The sequence below is a fragment of the Suricata suricatta genome, chromosome X (genome assembly GCF_006229205.1).
Source record: "Suricata suricatta isolate VVHF042 chromosome X, meerkat_22Aug2017_6uvM2_HiC, whole genome shotgun sequence".
Lineage (NCBI taxonomy): Eukaryota > Metazoa > Chordata > Mammalia > Carnivora > Herpestidae > Suricata > Suricata suricatta.
Genome location: NC_043717.1, coordinates 19,074,553 through 19,099,201, shown reverse-complemented (window position 1 = coordinate 19,099,201; position 24,649 = coordinate 19,074,553). Strand labels below are relative to the sequence as shown.

The window sequence follows — 24,649 nt, the reverse complement described above, 5'->3', positions numbered from 1 at the left end:
ACATTCCCCCAAAGAGTGTGTGAGGGCTCCCTTTTGTCTACATCCTCACCAACACCTGTTACTTCTTGTCGTTTTGACACTAGCCATTCTGACTGGTGTGAGGTGCTATCTCTTTCTGGGTACGGTCTGCACAGGAAAGATGGGGACTACAGTCACCGTGGTGCACACTGAGTTATACACTAATATAACAGTGTATGTCACCTATATTTTGAAAAAATTTTTTAATTACAATAAAAACTCTATGACATTTCGGAAAAGGCACAACCACAGAGACAGCAAAAAGATGAGTGGTTTGCAGGGCTTCAGGGGGACGTAGGAAGGGCGGGGATGAATAGGTAGAGCACGGGGCGTTTTTAGGCAATGAGACTATTACGTATGCACTGCGATGCTGGGCGTATGACATTTTGCCCTTGTTAACGGAAACAGGGCGGCACAACACAAAGAATGAGCCTTAATGTAATCAGTGGGCTGTAGTTAATAACAACCTATCAGTGTTGGTTCGTGAACTGAAATAAAAATGATTTTAAAAGATCTTGTGAAAAAATACTACTGCCAAAAGTCTTAAGATGTGCCAATTATCTGTAATGAAATATCCGCAAGTATTTGCTAGAAGAAGGGATTTCCATGAGCCACACACTCTAAGTTATTGGGGACATGACCAGAGCTTAAAAATGTCCTTTAGGTTAGTTAAAGGTAACACACTGGGGCTGATATTCATTAAAGCCTGAGGAACAACCGTTTGGTTCTGAAAGGAAAAAAAAAGGCACAGGCTAAGAAGATCAGGGCTATTAAAGAAGTGGCTGGAACAGAACTCAGGCAGTTAGATCTCAAAAGATGGAAAACATTCAGAAAGCATATGTGCACTCTTATAGACTGCATGGGTGCCTTTTCTCTTGAACTATAAACAATGTGACGTCAGGGGTTCTGTTTTCCACAGGGTTTGTAACTCAGTCAGAACTTAGTATATACCTATTAGACAGTCAACACAGGTTCCTTCCTTTGATAAATTTTAAACCTTTACAAAGTTTGTTTTTATTAAAAATTTTTTGACATTTATTTATTATTGAGACAGAGAGAAACAGAACATGAATGGGGGAGGACCAGAGAGAGAGGGAGACACAGAATCTGAAACAGGCTCAGGCTCTGAGCTGTCAGCACAGAGCCTGACATGGGACTTGAACCCACAAACTGTGAGATCATGACCGGAGCTAGTTGGACGCTTAACCAAATGAGCCACCCAGGCGCCCTAAAAATTTATTTTAAAAACAGCTTTACTGAGGGGCGCCTACATGGCTCAGTTGGTTAAGTGTCCGAGTCTTGGTTTCAGCTCAGTTCATGATCTCACGGTTCATGTGCTTGAGCCCTGTGTCGGGCTCTGTGCTGACAGCACAGAACCTGCTTGGGATTCTCGCTCTCCTTCTTGCTGCCCCTTCCCCGCTTGCACTCCCTCTCTCAAAAGAATACATTAATTAACATTAAAAAAAACCCTCAGCTTTACTAGGATAGAATTCTCATATCCCTACAATTCACCCCTTGAAAGCGTACACACAAGTCAGTGGTTTTCAGCCCAGGTGCAGGGTTGTCCATTCATCACCACAGCCAACCTCACATTTCCATCACCAGGGCACGAAGCTCGGTGCCCACTGGAGCAGTCTCCCCCGATCCAGCCCCAGGCAGCCACGGGTCTGCTTTCTCTCTCTTTGGAGATTTGCTTTTCTGGACACTTTACATAAGTGGGATCACACAATACGTGGCCTTTTGTGCCTGGCTTCTTTCACGGAGCAGAATGTTTCCAAGGGTCGCCCACGTTGCAGCATCTATCAGTACTTTATTCCTTCTCATTGCTGAACAGGGTTACGTTGCACGCGCGCACACACACGTGCGCACACAGACAGACAGACAGACAGACAGACACACACTGTGTTTATCCATTCATTTGCTGAGGGATGTCTGGATTGTGTCCACTTTTTGGCTATGATGAATAATGCTGCCATGAGCATTCACGTCCAAGTTTTTTTTGTGAACACATGTTTTCATTCCCCTTGGGTATATATCTGGGAGAGGAAAACTGCAGGATCATAAGGTATCACAATGTTTATGTTTGAGGAACAGCCAAAACCTATTTAAAGTGACAATGTCGGGGTGCCTGGGTGGCTCAGTCGGTTAAGCCTCCGGCTTCGGCTTAGGTCAGATCTCACGTTCGTGGGTTCGAGCCCCGTGTTAGGCACTGTGCTGACGGTAGCTCAGAGCCTGGAGCCTGCTTCAGATTCTGTGTCTCCTTCTCTCTCTGCCCCTCCCCCTCTCATGCTCTGTCTCTGTCTGTATCAAAAATAAATATTAAAAAAAAAGTAAAAAAAAATAAAGTGACAATGTCAACCTAAAATAATATAAAGATATGATTCAGGTATGTTCTGAGCATATATTTTGGTTCATTTACCTCATATTGCTATCAAATTAAAATTTTACATAATATTTGACCACAGAGTAAACATTCTAATTACTTTACTAAACTTTTAGAATTAAACCACTGTAAAGAATCACAGATAGAGACGCGGAAATAACTATGACAAGATGAAATAATGAGGGACAGCCAATGGAAATGTTAGTAAGAGGAGAAAAGTATTTTTTAAAACAAAGGATCAGTGTGAAAACAGATATTAAAGGAAGACTGAGTTAAAATTCTAATAAAAGAAAATGAAAATTTGGAATTACACTAAATTTACAAGTTTTTTCCTAGAGTGTAAGAAACCTTATCAAATATCTGTAAAACAGTTTCATAAAGACAAGAAATGAAGACTCCCTCTCTGCTGTGACTACCCCACTCGACAATGCTACATCTCCACCTAGTGACACACGAGCACAGAGCCGACCGAGAGCCTCCAAAGCCACTTTCCTTAAACCAACAAATTCTGAAATCTAAAAATGCCGCTTTGTTAACCACACGCAGGGCCAACACACCTCCACAGAACAACTCCTCCAAGTATAGAACACCTTTAAAGATGTTTAAACATCATTCTCGCATTCACTGCCGACGGAAAAGGACCCAGTCCCACTACACGTGCTCGTTCCTCGTGGCATTAGCTTGGCCAGGCGCAGGAGAGGATAACGGCATTACTCAGAACATGTATGACATAAATCTAACACGGGCAAGATGATAGAGTGTGGGTCCTAAAACCACATGTGAATATGGACTGTTAAACCATACCACTAATTCCAGAGCATCAATGCTGTATTTAAGAAGTGCAATATAGGGGTGCCTGGCTGGCTTAGCTGGGAGAGCATGCAACTCTTGAACCTGGGGTCGTGAGTTCAAGCCCCACATTGGGACTAGAGGTTACGTTAAAAAAAAAAAAAAAAAGAATTGCATTATGATTCTGAAAAACTCAAGATATTACAACGAGATTTGCATACACAGCCAGCCAAAAGTATCTGCAGGGCCGTAATGGTACAATCTATATTCATGTTCACCAATTCCCATAACACATCATAATACCGTGGACATGATACATAACCAGTAAGCATTTGTTAAGTTGAACAATCCTGCTGCCCATGAGAAAGTTCGCAAGGTGTAGTCAATGACACTGATGACAGATGTTCTTTATGGTCAGACTGGGAACCAGAGGCCTAGAGCATTTCCCAAACCTGGCTGTATGTAGATTTCATTATCAAGTTAAAAAAAAAAAGTACAGATAATAAATGAACCCCTGGATATTATGATGCAGTAGGTCTGTACTGAGGCCTAGGAATCCATAGTTTATTTTTGTTTTAATTTTTTTTAACATTTATTTGGAGAGAGCGAGAGCACACATGAGCAGGGGACAGGCAGAGACAGAGGGAGCGAGAGAGAGAGAATCCCAAGCAGGGCTCGAATTCACTAACCAGGAGACATGATCTAAGCCAAAGTCAAGAGATGGACATTTAACTGAATAAGACACCCAGGAATTCCTGGGAATCCACATTTTAAAAAACTTAGCAAATAATTCTGAGGAGAAGCTAGATTTGGGGCCCACTTGGCTGGAAAGCCAAAGCCAGTCATGCTAATTCTGTCACTGCCTCTCAGGACATGAATGATCAAGGGGGCCTGGGGTGCACGACATCACATGCAGAGTCAAGCAAAAAAAAAAAAAATTCTGTTAAAGTTAAATAACGTAAAAATGAAAAAGCGTTAAAACAGCATAACCAAAATTCAACTACTGGCTTATTAACTCATTTCCTTTGTTCTAAAGTAAAATGCAAGTTCTATTTACAATAAGCTTTGTAATAAGACTTTTATTTTTTTTAATTAGAAACCAAAATTTTAGGGGCATCTGGGTGGCTGAATCGGCTGACCATCGACTCTTGACTTCAGCTCAGGTCATAATCCCAGGGTTGTGGGATCAAGCCCCACATCGGGCTCTGTGATGATTGTGGAGCCTGCTTGGGATTCTCGCCCTCCCTCTCTCTGTCTCTCTCTCTCTTCCCGCCCCCCACCGTGTCTCTCTCCCCAACCTGTACACTTGCTCTAAAATAAAAAAAAATTAAAGAAATAAATTTTATATATAATTTACCCAATCACTTTTATCAGCAATATATTTACCACCAATCCTTAAAAGGAAGTATCAGGAAATGACTATTGCTGTCACTGAACCTAAGTGCTATCCGCTGATTTAAAAATCTGTTTTCAAGGAAAATGAAGTATTGCTCATACGGTAACTAACAAAACTGCGGGTGTGGCACATAGATACTTCCCCAGGCAACCCAATATAAACACACTAGACTAAATATATTTTACTTAAAAGGGTAGATAGGATTCAGGGGCACCTGAGTGGCTCAGGTGGTTAAGTATCTGACTCGATTTCAGCTTATGATCTCACGGTTCATGGGACTGAACCTCACATGGACGCAGTAGCCCACCGTCAGTGCAGTGCCCGCTTGGGATTCTCTCTGCCTCTCTCTTTCTCTCTGCTCTTTCCCCACTTGTGCTCTCTCTAGGTCTCTCTTGGTCTTTCTCTCAAAATAAATAAAAAATAAAAAATGTTAAAGGGTAAAGGTTCCCACAGCAGATTCAACTTAACCAGGAATTAGTTTTTATTAAAAAGCATACAGAAAAATTTAATGGATTATGGAAGTTATTTTAGAAGACTTTTTTATTAGAAGATTTTCCTCTTCAAAATTCACCACACAATTCTATCAAATATTAGCCTCTATCACGAATACATGTAATCATTTGTTTATAAGTATCTTATAAGAGGCTAAACAAGTATAAATTTGAGTGAGTGCTGAAAAAACAAACATGAAGGTGCCAAGGTCCCTAACTTGGGTCTAAAAGGATACAAAACACTGTCAAGCTCAAGATGAAAAAGTCGCTGCCGGAAGAGGTAACATAAATGACCATAAAGCATTACAAAGCCACAGATAGCGCCACTTTCAGAAAGCCTTTTAAGTGACAAAGTGATTCTAGTAAGGTATGTTTATCGTCCTTCTACCCAAAACACATCACGAGCGGGAACCAGGGTTTTTGAAAGCACTGGACCTTCTCGTGCTCTCCCGTCGCAGCCGACTAGACATGTGGGGGGCAGAACACCTGCACGGCGACCAACCTACAGGCTGGCCACAACCCTCACATCTGTGGTCGTGGGCAAGAAGATGGGCTGAGCCAACTACATCTGTTGTTTGAGAATTTAGGATGGAGACGCTCAGGCAGGGCAGGAGACACAAGGACGCACTGAGAGTTATCACAACCTGGAGCCTGGAGCACCCACCTTTGGTTAAACGAGCTGCCGAAGCTGGCGCCACGCCTGCAGATAGGAGAGACAGGCGGCAGGGCCAAGGCTCGGCAAGCTCAGTTGCAAAGATACACAGGAAATAAGGTTGTTTCTGTGTCCCAGTGGCCATGGGACGTAGTAGTTTCTTTTTTTTTTTTTTTTAAAGTTTATTTATTTATTTTGAGAGAGCGAGCATGAGCACATGAGTGGGGGAGGGGCATAGAGAGAGAATCCCAAGCAGGCTCTGAGCTGTCAGCACAGAGCCCAACATGGGGCCGACCTCATGAACCGTGAGATCATGACCCGAGCCGAAGTCAGATGCTTAACCGACTGAGCCACCCGGGCGCCCCCTCCTCTGGTAGATTGTTTTAACGTATCGGTTCCTCACACTAACATGAACGGGCCTCTGTGACTGCAACCTCAAGAGCCCTAAGTGAGAGCACAACACATTATTTCTGAGCCAGAATAATGACATACTCTCAGGATACCATTTGTCTGCTATTATGCTAAACAATAATAGCATGCAGCAATAACACAGGTGAGCTAAGATCACTGTGAGAGCTGACTTTTGTACCAAGTATTTAAGTTTGTACCTTTAAAATGATCTTACCACAGGATTTTCCATTTTATTTCCTGGTTTCTTAATAAAGAAAGAAGAGAAAAGGGTCACAATGGAAGGCACCTCCCAGAGGATAATAGAACAGCTTTACAACACTAATTCCAGCATTCACTACCATGAGTCTGTAATTTACAGATGGGTGAAGGTAGATATTAATGTGCTAAGTAGGCAGCAAGGAGGCATGCTTCAATGTTCTGCACATTCAATCGGTGTTAGGCAAGATGCACCCCATTTTTACACATTTCTACAACCGTCAAGTCAAAAATAAAAATACTGTCCCTACCCTTCTGCATAAATGTTTTCTGTAGTCTGTCTCAGGAAATCTAAGTATGGTATCGTTGTTAGTTCATGAGAGCCCCGTGAGGCTGTGAAACACACATGTGCATGTGCACAAAGGTCATGTGGGCTTCACATGTGACTGCTGAACTCAGGCAGGATCTTCACAGCTGAGAAAATCAATAGTAGAGCTGTCATTAAAACCCAGAACCCCTATTTCCTCTACATCGAGCTTCCTAAAACAAAACAAAAGGACAAAAATAATCAAGATTGAGACAGGATGTGAGAAGGCAAAAAAAAAACAAAACGAAACAAAAAACCCCTGAGAAGCCTCCTAGGATATGAGAAGCAAAAAGCCAATGAAAAAATCCCAGCTACCCAGGAAAAAGGAATATGGAGCAGGAAGACTTCAGCATGAGTCAGAAGACCCAGACATGCCTTTCTTCCACACTCTGACAGCACCTGTGAACTCTGGGACTGGCTGTGAGGCGTGGGCCCGTTGAGACCTTCTGATCACTGGAGAGACTCCAGGCCCTTTTTGCTAGAAGACTCGGAAAAATGTCTAGGCCTTTTCCCCACTGTTGCTCTCTGCTTTGCTCCTTCTCTCTGTCTTGTTTTGAGCCAGAAAGAGCCTGTGCTCAGGTATTCGGATACTCAGAGAATTGCAAGTAGGAACCAGCAGGAATGAAACAGAGAGGTGACTGTTAAGATTGGCTTAAGTCTACAGGGAGAAGAGACCTTCAGTTTTCCTGCTAGGTTGCCCAGCCCATCTTGCCACAGGAAAGGTACCTGATTTAAGGCCAATACCTCATTGAGGACTAAAGATTATGCACACTGGGCTGGAAAAATCATTCGAATACAGAGCTGATGAGTATACCAGATGGGATACAGGAAGGACTCCCAACTATAGTGATACAGAGGACGGAGAAGAGCCTAAACTCTCAGGTGTTCAATTCATCCAGGAAGGTCGTGAGTGACGGCACTCGTGCTGGACAAGAGGAAACAGAAAAATACAACGGATTTTGTAGGGACAAGGATCACTCACGGTATGAGCAACTGCATACTCATCTGTAACATGTTATGAACTCAAAGGGATCAAACAATGTGCTGAGTTACAAAAATAGGTCATTTTTAGTTTCTTTTCTTCTCCCCATCCTTTGCTAAACTTCCTTCAATGAGCACTTTTTAGTGTTTTGCTAATATGGTTATTAGTCCTCTTACCTGACCCAACTGCGAACAGGAGCTCGGTGACCAACAACAACGCTTGATCAGGGGGGAAGCCCTAAAGGAGAACTATTACCATAAACACGAAGTTCAACTGCACGTTTGGACATACAATTACTTGTCCGCCAACGTTTTCATAGAACGTCAACGCCACTTCATTCCATACGGACTGGTTTGGGGCTCTAGGTCATCTCTCTCAGGTAAGTAATACCACATGTATCTATTAATTCCAACTCTTATTCCTTTAAAGTCTACTAAATTTAAAGATACTTGAAAGCAACGTGAGCTCAGGCTCCTTCTGCGATTTTTCCTCAGTGCTGCCCTGTAACCTAAGAACTAACTGTTCCTGTCACTTCATTACGTTTTTAAGAGACTCTTCTTTATCAAGTCTTTCCAAAGCATTCAACTTGATTTTAATGGAGAGAAATCTCTCCTTTCTACTCGTATTTCTTCAGTTTACATAATATTTATATAAATTATGGAGTCACAACAGGTGGAAAATTTATACCAATGGCTTGAGGACAAGTAAATGGCCCTTAGTAAGCATCCACCTCACCAGGTGGAAGCAGCATAAGAGCATTCTAGAAAGCATGCACGAGCATACTCAGCGTGCCGTGGGTACCAGCAGGCACGATCTGTGAAGGGAATGAAGGGCGGCGGAAGAGTTGGTCGTGTGAATGTAGCCTGATGTGTTTCTGTACCTTCAGAGTCTGAAACCACCCTCCGCTGTTGATTTCCTTAAGGGGAGAGGCTGTCGAAAAATGAAAAATCTGTTCTGAAAGATGCAGGGGGAGGGGGAGCACGTGAGCCCTTCCTCCTGACCACAAGAGAGCATGTGTGCTCGGGGAAGCGCCATCACCACGAACCCAGGCTCTAAGTCAGGCCAACCAACAGCAGGAGTGACTAAATGAGGACACAGTAAGCTATATTCACAGTACAGCAGGGGTGCCACTGGGTACAAGTGGTGAAGGCCAGGAGACACAGTGGAGCCAGCGCTGTGAGTAAGTGCGGGGAAAGGGCCGATCCAGCGCCCGGTCAGACCATGACCACAAAGCACGAAGAAAGGAGGAGGCTGTGAGGTAGACTGGAGGCATAAATTTGCACTTTCTGTCTTTCAGGTGTCAAGTGAACTGCTTTGCACATCTCTTCAGCTAGTTTTCAGTGCAACACTTCTGTCCCTGGGAGTGATGCGAAAGCAGAGAAGAGCAATTGCAGCCGCTGAGAAGTGGAGTGCGCACTCAAGAGGGCCTGCGAGGTGGCCAGGCCGGGGAGCACGGACCACGGCTGGAGAGCAGGCGCCAGGGCCACCAGGAGCCACGTGCTAAGGCAGCACCATGAGCCGCATGGCTCTTTTCACGCCAAGAGTCAGGGCAATGGGCTCGTCCTCACCCGCTCCTACACCCGACTCACGTCAGCGCCGCTTCCTCTCTGTGCTCTGAAAAGTGCTACCAGTTGCCTAGAACTCTTTTACTTATCTAATTGTATTGATTCGTGCTTTACATCTCTCTAAAAATTAATGAAAGACTGCAAAGAAACGGTGAGATGATAAGCAGGAGTCTGTTTCTACAAGCTGATTGAGAATAACTGCAAGCATATGCAAAAGTACAGAGCACGCACTATGATGAATCCTCACGTAGCCATCACTACCCTCGACGGTTTTCAACACGTGCCCAGGGTTTTCTGCTGTGTGTAATTCTGAAGGAAAACTCACATGGCATTTGATATCATGTGTGATATTTCAAAGATACCTTTCTAGAAGCTAGGACTCTTGTAAAAAACATAATCACAACACAATAACACATGTAAAAACAACAGTATTTCTTGAATGTCAAATACCCAATTGTCTTCTACATGTCCTAAATGACTTTTAAAAATATTTCACAGTTTATGCCAGAAACGAAAGTAAAAGGTGCCAATCTATTATATAATCAACGGTATAAACGAGAAGCCAAATGACTTGTATGCGGCCCAAGGCTCTTGCTGGGAAACCTGCCTACAGTCCCTCCTGGGTAAGAGCCCTGCTTGAGGAGCTCTCTACAGTAACTCATTTAACCCTATGATAAAGATGACCTGCCAACAGCACTGTTTTACAGATGACGAAACTGAGGCCCAGAGAGATTACTGAACACATTCAAGGGTGCCCAGCTAACGCAAACGTCCATCAGCTGATGAATAAACAAAATGTAGTATATCCATACATTGGACCATTACTCAGCTGTAGGAAGGAATAAAGTACTGACCCACATGCAACGTGGGCGACCCTTGGAAACATTCTGCTCCGCGAAAGAAGCCAGGCACAAAAGGCCACGTATTGTGTGATCCCACTTATGTAAAGTGTCCAGAAAAGCAAATCTCCAAAGAGAGAGAAAGCAGACCCGTGGCTGCCTGGGGCTGGATCGGGGGAGACTGCTCCAGTGGGCACCGAGCTTCGTGCCCTGGTGATGGAAATGTGAGGTTGGCTGTGGTGATGAATGGACAACCCTGCACCTGGGCTGAAAACCACTGACTTGTGTGTATGCTTTCAAGGGGTGAATTGTAGAGTATGGGATTTCTTTCTCGATAAGGTGGGTTTTAAAATAATAAATTATCAAAAGGTTTAAAAGTTGTCACACTGAGGAATGTTTATTGACCATCTTTATAGGCACACAGTAAGTTCAGTATGAGTCACAAAACAAATGTGAAACATAAAAGCTTATAGTTCAAAAGAAAAGGCACATATTCAGTACATAACCGTGTCCTTGTGCTTTCTGGATCTGTGCCTTTTTCTCTCCCGTCCCTCTAAGCTCAAAGAGCAAAGGTCACTCTGCTTGAGGTGGGCTTGAGAGCCCTGCCGAGGAGGCCAGGCCTTCTTCTGCCTCCCACTCAGCCACACAGTTTAGAAAAAGAGCTAGTAAGATCCCTGATGAAAAACGGGGAGGACTGTGGCCACGAACACTTTTGTGTATTTCGAGGAGAAACAGGAGGACCACAGTGGGAAATATAATCTTTGGGAAGGAGTTTGGGGATGGGAAGCTGCACAGAGTAACTGTAACACTGGGGAAAAAAAACTGAAAAGGTCCAGGCACCTGGTGGGTCACTTAAAGGCAGGAAGACTTTGTGGAAGTAACATTTACCTTAAATGAACACCGAGGAAACTGCTGGTCAGATTACAAGTGCCTGGGTCTAGGGCCATATGGCCGTGGGGCTCCGTTCTATCCTGAGGCTACTCGAATGGTGTCCGGCTCCATGGCCAGTGAACCCATGAAGCTCACGTGCCACGCACATGTCTGAACGTGGGGTGCACATCGAAACGATGTTGGAATGTTACAAACCTGTGAATTTAGCTGAATTTTATAACACGGATTTATGTGTCCTGGAAGTTTCAGGTAACGGTAGCAATCCAAACTTAGAATGTTACTTAAGATACCAAACAGTTCAGTGTTTAAGATAAAACTCTAAGTAAAACTTCATTCAATGAGTAAAACTCCCATCTCAAACAGTGCTAATTATGCATCTTTTCCTGAACCATCACATATTTGCCATAAGTGGCTTGGGCCCAGCCTGATCAATCAGCCAACAACTCAGCACCATAACGCTATGGCCAAGTTGTCTCAATCAGACCACAATCCTATCTGAACTCCAATCACTAACATTATAGTGGTCTTCTTACCTTTCACGACATCAGCTACATTACAGGTGGGATCAATACTTCCAATGTGTTTAGGATGGACCGGATTAGTATCACCACCAAACAGAAGGGCTAAACAAACACAAAAGGAAAGGGAGAGATTAAAAGCAAAGCAGTCAACATAGGCTCACAAGTTTTAAAAGGACTGTCTTATTCATAAGAATCATTTTAGCATCCGCAGTGACTTAAAGCTATAGAACACATATAATCATGGCTGATCAGCTCCAGTGGACTGTCGGTTGCTGTCAGTGGGTCCGAAGGCAAGGACACGTGCCAGCTGTCCAATCCTGTTCTCCCTGACCCAATATGACTTGAATGAAAAACTGATTTTCATCCTTAGTCAAGTTTACTTACCTTCTCGGAACCTCTCCAGACACTGATTCCAACATTCAAGACACAGTCAGAAAAGGCAGACTGCACTGTTAGTGCAGCCTTGCAAAGCGTCTTTGCTGTGAGCATCTCAAGTGCCTCCAGTACAGACACTGGTCTTCAAAGGAAGTCTATACAAACGGTCCTTGTTCAAGTATTTGTTTGTTCATTTTTTAAAAAGTGCATTCAAATAGTTTCAAAACACACGATTTGCGAAATGTTACTTGTGAATAAAAGCCAAAAGGAGCCCTCAAGAAAAAAGTCATCTGAATCCAAATGTTTATAGGTGTAGTCATTTTCAAATCAAAAAGAAATTGGGGGATACGTCAGATTCCTCAAAAGAGGAATGCTTAAATAAAGCACGGGAGATTATAAATTATGAGAAATGACAAAATAAAGGGCATTAGGCCAATACCTAAAGTTCCAACTGACTAAGCGGAAGGAACTGTGTACAAGCTTAATCAATGACCCTGAAACATGTACATGTATGTGTACACGGACGTTATTTAGGTCAAGAATTATGTAAGTAGTTTAAATCAATAGTAATTAGGGTCTTTTTCATTTACATTTCCTATAAATTGTCATATATTCCTATTTTTAAAAGATATCCATTTCAGACCAAACCACATGTATTAATCATTTAGCATTCGCTTATCCAAATGAATTAGTAAAGATGTTGTGCCTATTTTCTGCTTCAGCAAAGAGGGTGATTTAGACCCTAGGCATGGAGATGCTTTTTCGCAACAATTATGAAATCAGGCAAAGGGACAATGCTGAAAACGAGCCCAGAAGTTTTTTGTGGCGAGAATTAGTTGGGTTTTTTTTCTTATCTGCATATCATCCCAGTGATCGGACTAAACCTCCGCATGAGATTACGGTTTAACAATTCACTTAATCTGATTTCAGGGATCACTGTGAAATTAAAGATCAATTGCCTTAGATTGTCATAATGCCAATTCAATGTTCCCAGGATGGATGTTTTTACAATCAAAAGGAGACCACCTACCATCCTTAGTAAAACACCCTGTGAGAGCCTCCTCTCAGAGACGCATCAGGGTGACGCCTTGCCTTCACCAGAAAAGGTACCGGCAGAGGCTTAAAGGGCAAGCCGAGCTGTCTCTAATAGGAGCATCAAATTTCAAGGATTTCTTTTAAGAAAGAATACTAATGATAGGCTTTTTAAGAGACAGGATTTACTTAGGAAAAACTAAACTAGAAATTTCTACATACAAAAATGCAGATCAGTACATTCTAAATCAAGCAACAGGAAAACACTGGGGAGAAATCACTCTGGGTACTCACTCATTCAAAAGGGGACCCAAACCACAACTTACTGTGCTGGTTAATAAGCATGCGGAAAGAGATGCGGTTGGTGTAGAACCGATCCAGAAAATACTGGATGTTACTGCTAACAAATGGATCAAACCCAAATTTCTCCTTGTATTCAATCACTCCTTGTGCCATTGTAGGAACCACATCATTGTGTCTATTTCTGACGTTAATCAGAACTTGTAGAAAGCTGTGAGGGCAGGAAACAAAAAGTGGTCAGTCTTCTATTTCATGGGCTGACGCATAGACTTCCCAGTTCTGTCTCTGGGTTTGATATGTGTTTGTATTTTTATAAGTAGAGGCATAATCATTACAGGCTACAAGGAAATATTGATGAGAAATTAAACTATTACCCAAGTTTTTGCATGAAACTTTCTATCGAGATTCTTTCGAAGATGTAAAAAGTAAAAGAGTCTAATAAAAAAAAATGCTCAAAGACTTTTTTAGGAACCCAGTCACTTTATGGAAAAGTGATCACATATAATACAGGTTCTACAAATGTTTGGTGAATAATTGCAGAACATATAAATATTTCTTCTGACAACATGAGGACACTCTCCTCAAATCTCCAAGACTTTATATTATAAACACTCAAAGCAACAGCTTCCATGAATAAATAATGCAAATTTTTAAAAGCAAAATTTTGAAAGGAGTTTCTCAAAGCAGTAAAACAGAATGACAAAATACACATAGAGCAAAAGCAATTAAAACAAACTTACAAGTGTTATGGTGTATTACTCTAAAGATACAGAGGGGAAAACATACGCTAAGAGTGGTAACTAAGAATCGAAAGACAAGTCAATGGAACCAAATAAAAAACTCGGAAAAAGGCCAAAGGGCAAGTAAGTATGTGTACATAAATATTTAGCATATTGAGAAAGTGACGTTCCGAGTCAGTAGGGAAATGATCAAATTAGTTGGGACAGCTGGGTGACAATTCAGGTCACATCCCAATTTCAAGCCTTAAGCCAAAAACTTGTTAAAAGAGTTAAACGTGAAAAAAAGACATCACAGAAAAAAATAAAAGAAAATCAGGTGAATAAGTATATAGTATATCTTGGGGTAAGGAAGGCTGCTCTAAGTATAATCCTACAGATAGAAGCCATGAACAAATGATAGCACCATGTAGAGTTCTACCAATTCTAAAGGGATACACATTATAAAGTAAAAACAAAAAAACAACAAAACAAAACAAAAAACTAAAAAAACCACAGGGAAAAATACATTTGCCAAGAGCTACTACTACCCTTAATAAAGGAAAAGATGAGCACCCCAACAGAAAACAAGGCAAGGGATCTGGTGTCAATGGGAAATTTACCACAGAGGAAATGCAAATGCCTATAACTTCCCCTTCAAAACAGTAATAGAAAGGCAAAACAACACAATACTATTCTCCACTTAGCAAACTGGCAAATAATAACCAGTGTCATCTAGAGCATGGGAGCATGACTGATGCATTTCTAGGGGCAATTTAGCAACATATATCAAAAGACCAAAGCGAGTCATTCCACTCCCAGGAATTGATCCTAGGAAAATAACAAGACAAGGCCAACAGCTGTATTTAAGAGCTATTCTTTAGAGCCCTGTTTAGAGGAGCAAGAAAAATACAAACCATTGTAAAACTCAATGACAGGAGGTCAAATCACATGACTTACCTGTTGATGGATCATTCTGAAACCATGAATAATGGTATAGAGATCTATAATGCCCACAGCTATTTTTGTGAAACACTGTGCACATATAAAAGTAAGGATGTCTAGGAAAAAGTATGGAATGGAAGGAAAATGTTAACAGTGGTTGTCCCCCGGTAACAGAAATTTGGAGTGACTTTCTTTTTACTTATCTGAATGGTCTCATGTTTCTCAGGGATGAAATACTCCTGTAACCAATACACACATACAATGACAGCAAAGATGAATAAATCAACTCTGAAATGGAAAGGTCATAATTATTCAGAAGACATCTCAAAATGGCCAGTGTATCCTCTATGTAATGTTCTTTCCAATGTGTTTAGAAATTAAATATCACTAAAGCTAAAGATTTCATTGCAGCAGAGAAGCGCCTCAACTGAGCAGAAGGAAGGAGACTTGCCTCAAGGGCTCAATTCTCAGAAGCTTCCCCGGTCTTCCGGGGCTCTTCTTCACTTTATCATCATGAGAAATAAGTTTGTTCTCTAAGCTGCTTTCACTTCACTTCCATGATCTCCCTGCCCGGAACGACTGGGTCATCTCTCTCCGACTGGAAAAGGCTACTAGCGTGAGCAAAGCCACTCGCTTACCTTCCTTTCCTTCCTTGGCCAGGAGCAGCGGGCTTCTGAAAGCCCAGCTCTCCTAACTAGCTGTGTGAACCCATTAAAACTCACTGAGGGAGAGTGACTGTCATTATGATCTCACATACACTGGATCCAGCACTTGGCAGTTTCCAAAGGGGGCTCAAAGGGGGCTCGTGCCCATGAACTGCATCTAACCGATAACCTGTTCGAGAAACTGAGACAGGATTCTGGGAAACATACAGCAGCAATTCAATACTATATACTTCCTGCAACTGGAAGCTAGAGAAGTCATCCTAATTTTTAGGAAAACAGCAAAACAGTCACTAATGACTTCTGAGAAAACAAAGCTTCTAGATTTGATTCGTTTAATTTCAATACCTTAAATGGCAGCAATACCTTCAACAATGGAAACACTGCATCCGGGGCTCTAATCCAGTGCCTCCCTTCCACACATCACAAATCCATTAACCAAACACCTTGCAAAGTATAAAACCGGTCAGGATTCTTCTCCCTTATATTTTAATTTATGACTAAAGTGGAGCTAGCTGCTCAAGGCTCAAACTGGCGGTTCAGGTGGGATGGAACGTCGTAAAGAATGATGCACCAAGGAAACAGAACAATGACTCGGGGATCCAGCTCTGCTACTCGCGAACATTACCGCTTCGGAAGTCATTTCACTTCTCTGACCTCAGCTGCCTGAGCTGGACACTGAAAGGGCTGGGTTCAATGCTTGCATAATACAATGTTTCTTGGTTCTTTTTCTGGAGTGCCTGTAGAAGGCGGTTGGTGTCAAAACTACGTGGACCAGGCTTCTATGTGGAAATTCTTCAGTGCAACAGGCCTGCCCTGTGTATTCACTCGTGTGTACGTGAAACAGGAGGTAAGTGATGTGAAGGGGTAATTTCTCTTGGGGTAAAAAAGAAAACCCACACTCAGAACTGGGGTTAGTGTTTTTCAGTTAAATGAAAATGAAAAGACAGAAACATTTTCCATCAGCATCAGAATTTGAGAATTTAGCAGGCTTCATGCATCATAGCGACCAGAGAATTCAGGTCATATTAAAAGTGCACTCGTTTATGCTGCTCCAAAATAAAAGCATCATAGTGTTTGAGCTGAAATGTTACATCGCACTGAAAATTTTAAAAACAACTGTAAAGGACTGGATAGATAAATTCATGTCTCTATAGAGACCTCTGCATTCTTAAAACTACCCCTAGGTGGAACATTTACTGCAATATTTATAGCGAGGGGCCTGTGCCGGCTCACCCTGAGTAAAAGTGGTTAGGAACGGGATCATGAAACAAAAGTTGAGTCATTATTCCTGGGGTGCCTGTGTGGCTCAGTCGGTTAAGTGTCTGACTTCGGCTCAGGTCATGACCCTACAGTTTGTGGGTTCGAGCCCCACATCAGGCTCTGTGCTGACAGCTTAGAGCCTGCTTCTGATTCTGATTCTGTGTATCTCTCTGTCTCTTTCTCTCTCTCTCTCTCCTCTTCCTCCCCCAGTCACGCTATGTCTCTGTGTCTCTCTCAATAATAAATAAAATAAACATTAAAAAAAATAAAAAAAGAAAGTCATTATTCCTTTTGTGCTATGTTCAACTCTTAACTCAAATTATTTTAAAATGTCACATCACGTGGGTACCCCATTAACAAACCTAGTGCTCTCGCCCAAATTAAACCTCTTGGTTCTTAATGACACAAGTTCCATTTACCAAAAAACATTCTTTCACCTAGAGGTTTTTACTTTGAGGTAAGTTTGGTACCATACTTACTTATCCAAGACCTGTGGATCCTCAGGGCTCTTATTTTCATATTCTAGGAGTTCAAGGAAACTCTGCATATACCTAAAAAAGATGAGTTACCGTGTTAACTGCCTACTCAACATCCGCTCCTCCTTTCCCACTTCGGAAGAGCAGCCCAAACGTTCACTCAGGCCTCCACCCTCCCCTTCCCCTCCATGCAGCCGGGGGGCTGCAGGGGAGGCCGATGCCATGCAAAGCTCCTGGGTGGCCTGATTTTTCTCCAGGTAATGGTATTTTTTCTTGCCACTGATTACTAACTAGTCCAAGAGGCATTCAGGAACACAGGTACCGGAGTCCAGCTCCAGCAGGACCAGGGGTCCCTGAAGGATGGACAGTATAGGCAAAAGGGAGTGAGAGAGCCTTGAGTTTCTTTCTTGATCACCAGGCAGGCACCTCTGCTCTATCTGTTTTGGCCTCTTTATTTATAGGTCAAGTGATAAGATGACATTAGAAAATAGAATTTTTTACACTGGCTAATTTTTTGCGGAAAGATGCTTTGATCAGCGGAAGTGTACAGAAACAGGTTTTACAGAAGTATTCTCGTAGAACCATCCCCTTCATTCTTGGTCAGTCCCCCAGAACAAGAAAGTAACAAAGTTACCTTATTTTGCACGGATTGGTCTTTTGACAATATTTATGACTTTGCTTTTAATTAAGTTACAAACGAGTCATGTAACGTGCTTACAGTGAGGTTGAGTAAATCTTATAACCAAGAGAATAACAGGATGTTTTTAGGGGAAAAAAAAAACAGGATAACATACACACTATTTAAGTTAGTAACGCTAAGATTAAAACATAGGTTAAGTTGAATATAAATAGTCTAGGACTTATGTTATTTGGCTATTTAACCACAAGAGAAAGAATGTTTGTTAACAAGTTGGTTGAGAAGGCCCTTTCTTTGACGCAGGCACAATGGGGGCCCTGTGTGCGTTGGCCTTGCACCTGGGTTTCTAGTTTCTTATCCATCCTCATAACAGAGGTCAGTACAAGGGAGGGGACTGTAGAATGTGGACCTTGGGGAAGGGACTTATGTTTTGTCCTTGCCTGTTTGTTATCTCCAAGTTAGGCTTCTTTTCTCGGGGCCAGACTTGAATGCAACTCTTGCGTTTTTAACCCCTTCACAGTCTAGGTTTCGAATCTACAGGGGCCTTTTAGAAGAGTCTTTCGCCGAATATCCACAGTGCTTTGATCTAAACATCTCCTTTGTAGTGGTCGGAATATGCTTCCTCTCATGAGGTATCTGTGTGGGGACTATCGGTCTGACTTGGAACATTGTGAGGCCTAGTCAGTAACAGCAGGCCCATTCCCAATATGAGCCAGCAGTAGAAGGAGATACCAGTTTTGCTTCATGGCAGGAGCTGTGCAAATGTCTGCCATTTCCTCGCCGTGACTGTGTCATCCAACGAGGCCGATGCGGCTCCCAGCACACAGCGGCTGGCTCAGGAATGGGCATAGTGCCCCGGTGCAGGCCAGTAAAAGAGAAGCCAGGGTAGAGGTGTTTGGGAAAGCAATTACCTTGCTCTGCTGTTTGTACAGTGTGCCGCGTGGGTGTGAAGTCTCGAGATGCTGCAGCTATTCTGTCACTGGGAAGAAACCGAGCCTGAAAATAAAGCTAATGCCGTGGAGAGCAGGGCCTGGATAACCACATGAATCTTCAAATCCAACCAATTCCAAGCTCATCCTTAGGGCTACAGGAGACAATTTATTATTGTGCTAGATTTTCTGCTACTCCAAAATATATTCTAACTAGCAGATCAAATCTATAGTTTGACTAGCCAAAAAGTGCATGTATACTGTAAGAAACACATATGCGATACCAAAGCACATGACAGGAACTTGGAAACTAGAAATAAATGTTCCTTCTCAGAGTTAAACCAATCTCATCAATACTGCATTGGAGGAGAAGGAATGCCTCTTAGGTCCTCAGAAACAGCTTCGGGATTAAAAATAGCTATATATCTCAATCAGGGCCAGCACAGGAAATAATGTGTCCAAAATAAATATCTGGAGAACAGAGAAAAATGGGATTGAGAGAGGCACATTACTGGAGCAGCTGTATCCAGACAGAACCCGCTGGACCTGGAGGGGATTCAGAGTTGCCAATTACTCAGACATGCGCCATCTCTGCTTTGGATCTGAACATGCCCGGAAAGAATTATCCCTGAATATAATTATTTCGAACAATTAATTACCACTAATCCTTCTATCCAGCTTCGGAGACAGGATGAGGGTACTCCAATAACAAAAACTGACTGTGGAGCACACAAAATACATCAACAGGAGTAATATGTTGTTAATCAGCCTCACTTGAACTTTGTAACAACGCACAACACTGAAGTATGCGCATCTCTGGATGTATTTTTTAAAAGTGTCTGGGCACATCAGGCTGCGGGGTAGGTACTGTTGAGATCATTAGGTCAAACCTCCCAGAGAGGCCAAAGTCAGCCATACGCAATGAGGCCTCTGTCACATGCCAGCAGGATTCTAGGGAGGAAACCCATCCTTTCCAAAGGGGGAGTTCATTTAAAGAGCCAACTCACAAAGGGGGAGGAGCCAAAGATCTTATGGAGCTGCCCAGCCTGAAAGCCAAGAGAACAAGATGAACACGCTCTAGTGAGGTGGGCTTCGCAGCCTATTATAAGTCAGAGTCACTTTTAAGAGGAAGAGGAAATGACAGCTAAGCACAATGTGTGATCCTAAAGTACATTCCTAAATTTGGGGGGGGGGGTTACCTAAAAAAAGAGCACTGGTAGGATGATTTATGAAATTAGAGTAAGTAGTCCCACATTAGAAAATATTATGGAACCGGGGCACCTGAGTGGCTTAGTCGGTTAAGCGTCAGAGTTTGGCTCAGGTTGTGAATTCACAGTTTGTGGGTTTGAGCCTAGCTTCAAGCTCTGTGCTGATCACTTCAGACCCTCTGTCTCCCTCTCTCTCTCTCTTGCCCTCCTCTGCTCTCGCTTTCTCTCTCTCTCTCTCAAAAATAAACATTAAAAAAAGAAAATATTACTGATCAATGTTAAGTTGCCAAATTTGATAATCATACTGCGGTTTTCTAAGAGTTGTTCTCAAGGACATATATACTAAAGTATTTAGGAGTGGTGGGACATGATGTCTACCATTAACCCAAATGGTTTAAGGAAAAAAAATGTGTATCATATATGTATGGTTGTACATGTGTGATATACCATGAACATGGACACATACACACGTATGTGCACAGAGAGAGAATGAATAGAACAGCAGAAGAAATGCTGCCAGATGTTAACAATTAGTGAATCCAGGGGAAGGTATATGGGAATTCTTGCTACTAGTCTTGCAAACCTTTCTGTCATATAGCGAATTATTTCAAAACTGAATTTTAAAAGTTGAAAATGACAAGCATGAGTTTGGAATGGCTATGGAAGATAAATATGAGACCAAAAAAAAGGGCTGACCCAGTCATGAGCCTATACTTTGCCAGCAATTCACTCTGAAGCCTGAGAAGCAACTTTTACATAAGCGATAGGTGTCTGTCAGCCGCCATCGCCAGGCCCAGGGGACTTGATGGACATCTAGTCGACCTACAATCCCCATGACAATGACACCGATAGTGAATTCACACTTTCTGGAGAAATTTTTCTAATGATGGTCTCGAGGCAGTAAAGCAGTCTCAACGCAAACAAACACTCGCTGATCGGGAAACAAGCTAGGCATCTGGGGTGGAAAGCAACCTACTCTGAGAGCTGACTCACCAGGGCCAGCCCTCTGACCAACTCCCCTACCCAGACCCCGCTGCCCCTGGACCTGCCACAGTGAGGAGAGACTGGTGCCCACCCGATAATACTGCTTCTCAGACAAGTGGTGCTTAGCGCCAGAACAGATTATAATTACTATTAGTGAGAGGAATCACTGCTGAACGTCCATTCGCCTTCGGGAGCCTGGCTGCCATTAACCCTTCAAATGCAAACTCATTAATAGCTCCATTCTCTATCTGTCCACGTCATTCCCTTCCCCTAAAATGCTGTCCCTGTCCCTGCCCCCGTCCCCTCCGCCCATCTACCCAGGGGCAGTGCAAAGCCACAGCGGCCTCTTCCCCTGCACTCCCCCAACCCCCCTGTGCGCCCACAGCACTTCCCCTGTACTGGCTTTTGTATCTGGCCTCCTTAGCTTCTCCAGCTTTCTTGGTGACTGCTACCTTGCTTTATGTAACACACAGGAGACATGCAAGTATCTTGACCACATGCGAATCCCTTTCTGAAAATACACCACCTGCTCTTATATCCTACCAGTCGCCAACTTCAGCCTGCTTACCTAATGGGTGGTTCGGTCACACATTCCACTGCCCCAATTAAGTACCCGTGCCTGAAGCGTCAGAGCTGTGCCTGATCAAACTTGATGTCACACTCTGTTGAGATTTTTTGCTACTTTTCAGAGGGCAAAGGACACATATTAGGTACTGATATTTTTACAATCCAAGGTTTCCCCTTTAAATGACTTCATTTTCTCTAAGAGAAATACTGCCTCCGAGAAACTCCTTTAACAGGAAAAAAGGAGCAAGGCTGAGACCTGACGAAAGTGGCAACATCCCCAGACCCGAAGGATGGCAGACTGGTGCACAGGCCACGGCACTGTTATTCCTTTACTTTATTCTGTACTAATTTTTGTATCCATGGGCAATTATATTTGTAGCCAGAAAAATAAAATTTGAGAAGTCAAGAAAGTGGTCTAGTCCACTTCAGAAATATTTTCATTAAGACAATTTTAAATCGTCACTTACAAAAACATGAACACGTATAACTGCTTGGAAAATTCAGCTACCCAACTGACTCACCCTCACACTGGCGTACGTGTACTTTTAGGGAGAATGGTCTCGATGCCAAGTGTTCAGAGCATTATGGGAAGCCCCATCCAAGGCCACAGGATTTACTCACCAGTTCTGCACCAACCCCACGGAAGGGCGGTTAAGCAAGTTATCCGGCAGAAGATTAACTTCTCTCATCGTGTTAGCCAGTCGGACAGGAAGCTCCTTTCGGAGGAACATATATGAAGTTTTCTCACACGCATTATCTCTCCCTATTAAAAGATAATAAATGTTCCATGATTTTATAATCTAACAGATGCAAGAACAGAGTGCCCTTGTGATGGTACAGTTACTGGTTAGGAAGCGAAAACTGAACAATCCTGCAATCCCCAGCTCAATGTTTATGCTCTGAAATTGCAAGTTGAAGAAAATAATTTAATTAGAATAGAAAAAGAACATTTATTCCAACAGGCAACCTTGAAAGCAGTTTTTCCCCCTTAACACAAGTACATTGCTAGTGTTGCCAGCAGCAGTATAAAAGTGACCTGGGATATAATCTGAATTCGTTTTCAAATAAACACTGTGGGAAAGCTGCTAAGTACAAAGGCAGGAGAACATGCAAATCCACTCCTGTTCGCAGGGGTTTCCAGAAGGCAACAGATCCACTCATTCCACAAACATTCACATACTGTGCGTTGACTCATTCCTAAGGTTTCCTCCAAACGTATGTGTTGCTCCAGGAATCAGAGCTTTGTCACTTCGGAAGCCGAGTGACCTACTATGCACGGCAAGCCTGAGAGGGTGACACAGTGCTGACCACAGAAGCAGAGGTCACAGGGTCTTCTGTCGTGAGCTGGTGGTGCACACAATTTACCTAACGAGGACACAGTGCAAGAAAAGGGACCCAGACACCAGGAGGAGGAAACAGGAGCGCCTTCCCCAGCTGCTCCGTGACCAGAGTAGTTCCACGGAGGTCTTGCCCCGCCTCCCAGGTCGTGCTGTAAACCCGGAGGATGGTTGGGGGAGGGGGCTCATGATAGAAAGGACATGAGCTCTGGGGACAAAAATGTGCTTCAGCCCCAACTCCTCCATTTTGGGAGTAAGAAACCTTGGGTAAGCTTCTTAATCTAAGTCTCAGCTGCCTTAATCTGAAAAATGGGGATGAAAATTCAGTTTTTGTGAAGACTAAGTGTGATAACGCGACTGGAGCCTGACACAGAGCGGGTGAGCCGCAAAGGGTAGTCCTTCTTGCACCCCCGGTGATACTAAGGGTCCGTCCCAACCCCCTCGCCCTCCACAGGCCTTCCCGAGGCCCCGCACTGCCGGGAGGACGGTCACAGATGGGCAGCCATGACACCAGGCTCAGACAGAACCCGGCAAGGCTCAGGTGACAAGTTTCTTTTTTTTTCTTTGCTTTCTTCTTCTTTTTTTTTTTTTTTTAATATAATTTACTGTCAAGTTGGCTAACATACGACACATACAGTGTGCTCTTGGTTTTCGGGGCAGATTCTGATGATGCATCGCTTACATATCACAGCCAGTGCTCATCCCAAAAAGTACCCTCCCTAATGCCCATCACCCCTTTTCCCCCTCTCTCCCACCCTCCTCCCTCCTCTTCCCATTCTTCCAAATGTGACATAGGCCACAAACCAAAGAAGTAGATCTGATTTGCTAACAGTGGCAGCCGAGTTGTGGTTTATTCCTTACCTCTCCCTGCTGAATAAGGCTGAAAATAAAGAACCCACTTTGGAAAGTCATCTGCAGAAGCTTTCTTTCTCCACTGACCCCTGAGCCCCATTCTCCATTTTAAAAAATGTTAGTGTCAGATTCGTCTTAAACAATCTGTCCCTTCCTCCCATTACTCGAAGTGAATACACTGAAGGCCCTGGGTGCCTCCTTAACCCCTCGATGACTGTCTCACACGCCTCCCCTAAGTAAGGAAGGGCGGAGCAGCACAGCCCCGACCTGCCAGCCCCTGCCAGCCCCTCCTCTGGGCACATTTATTTGGTTTTAGATGATCAACATTTAAAAGGACTCTGGCTGCTTTGCTCCAGATAATATAGATCATTCCTAAAATATTCCATATAATTCTTATAGACAAATCATTTTAAATGCACTGAAAATACTGATTTTTAAATCATGGTGAATCACATCACAAAATGAAGGACCTGTTATTATCTAACGTAAAATGTACATGTAACTTTTCACACACCAGGAAAAATACTTAGCATCCTGGTTAAACAGAAAAGACACCTTTTTTTTTTTTAAACACAAAAGAAATGCTGAAGTGCTCCCTGTAGGAGAAGGAAGTGAGAGAACGGAGGGAGGGGGGGGAAGAGGAAGAAGGCCACGGGGGTTGAATCAGACCGGTGGGCGGCAGTATGAACTTGGGATTTAAAAAAATTACCTGAGTTCCTTGACATGAAAAGTTTCCATTTTTAAACTGCCATGTCCACATCAGTAGCAGCAAATTGGAAGCCTAGGGTCAGGGAAACGGGGAGGACCAGGACAAGTGGGGGCGGGCTGGCAGGTGGCAAGGAGTGGTCAGGTCCCTATCTGTGCTG

The 24,649-nt window shown here is 43.1% G+C and overlaps 1 protein-coding gene across 2 annotated transcripts in view; it reads right to left on the bottom strand.

Moving 5' to 3' along the window:
* PDK3 (pyruvate dehydrogenase kinase 3) overlaps nt 1–24,649 on the bottom strand; it is a 65,964-nt gene that overhangs the window by 21,092 nt on the left and 20,223 nt on the right. For both annotated transcript variants that reach the window (XM_029930123.1, XM_029930124.1), the window contains exons 2-5: nt 22,216–22,357; nt 17,273–17,344; nt 13,234–13,418; nt 11,513–11,602 (exon numbers count right to left, since the gene is read on the bottom strand). In XM_029930123.1, the coding sequence (XP_029785983.1) occupies nt 11,513–11,602; nt 13,234–13,418; nt 17,273–17,344; nt 22,216–22,357 (489 nt within the window). The remainder of the gene's footprint in view (nt 1–11,512; nt 11,603–13,233; nt 13,419–17,272; nt 17,345–22,215; nt 22,358–24,649) is intronic.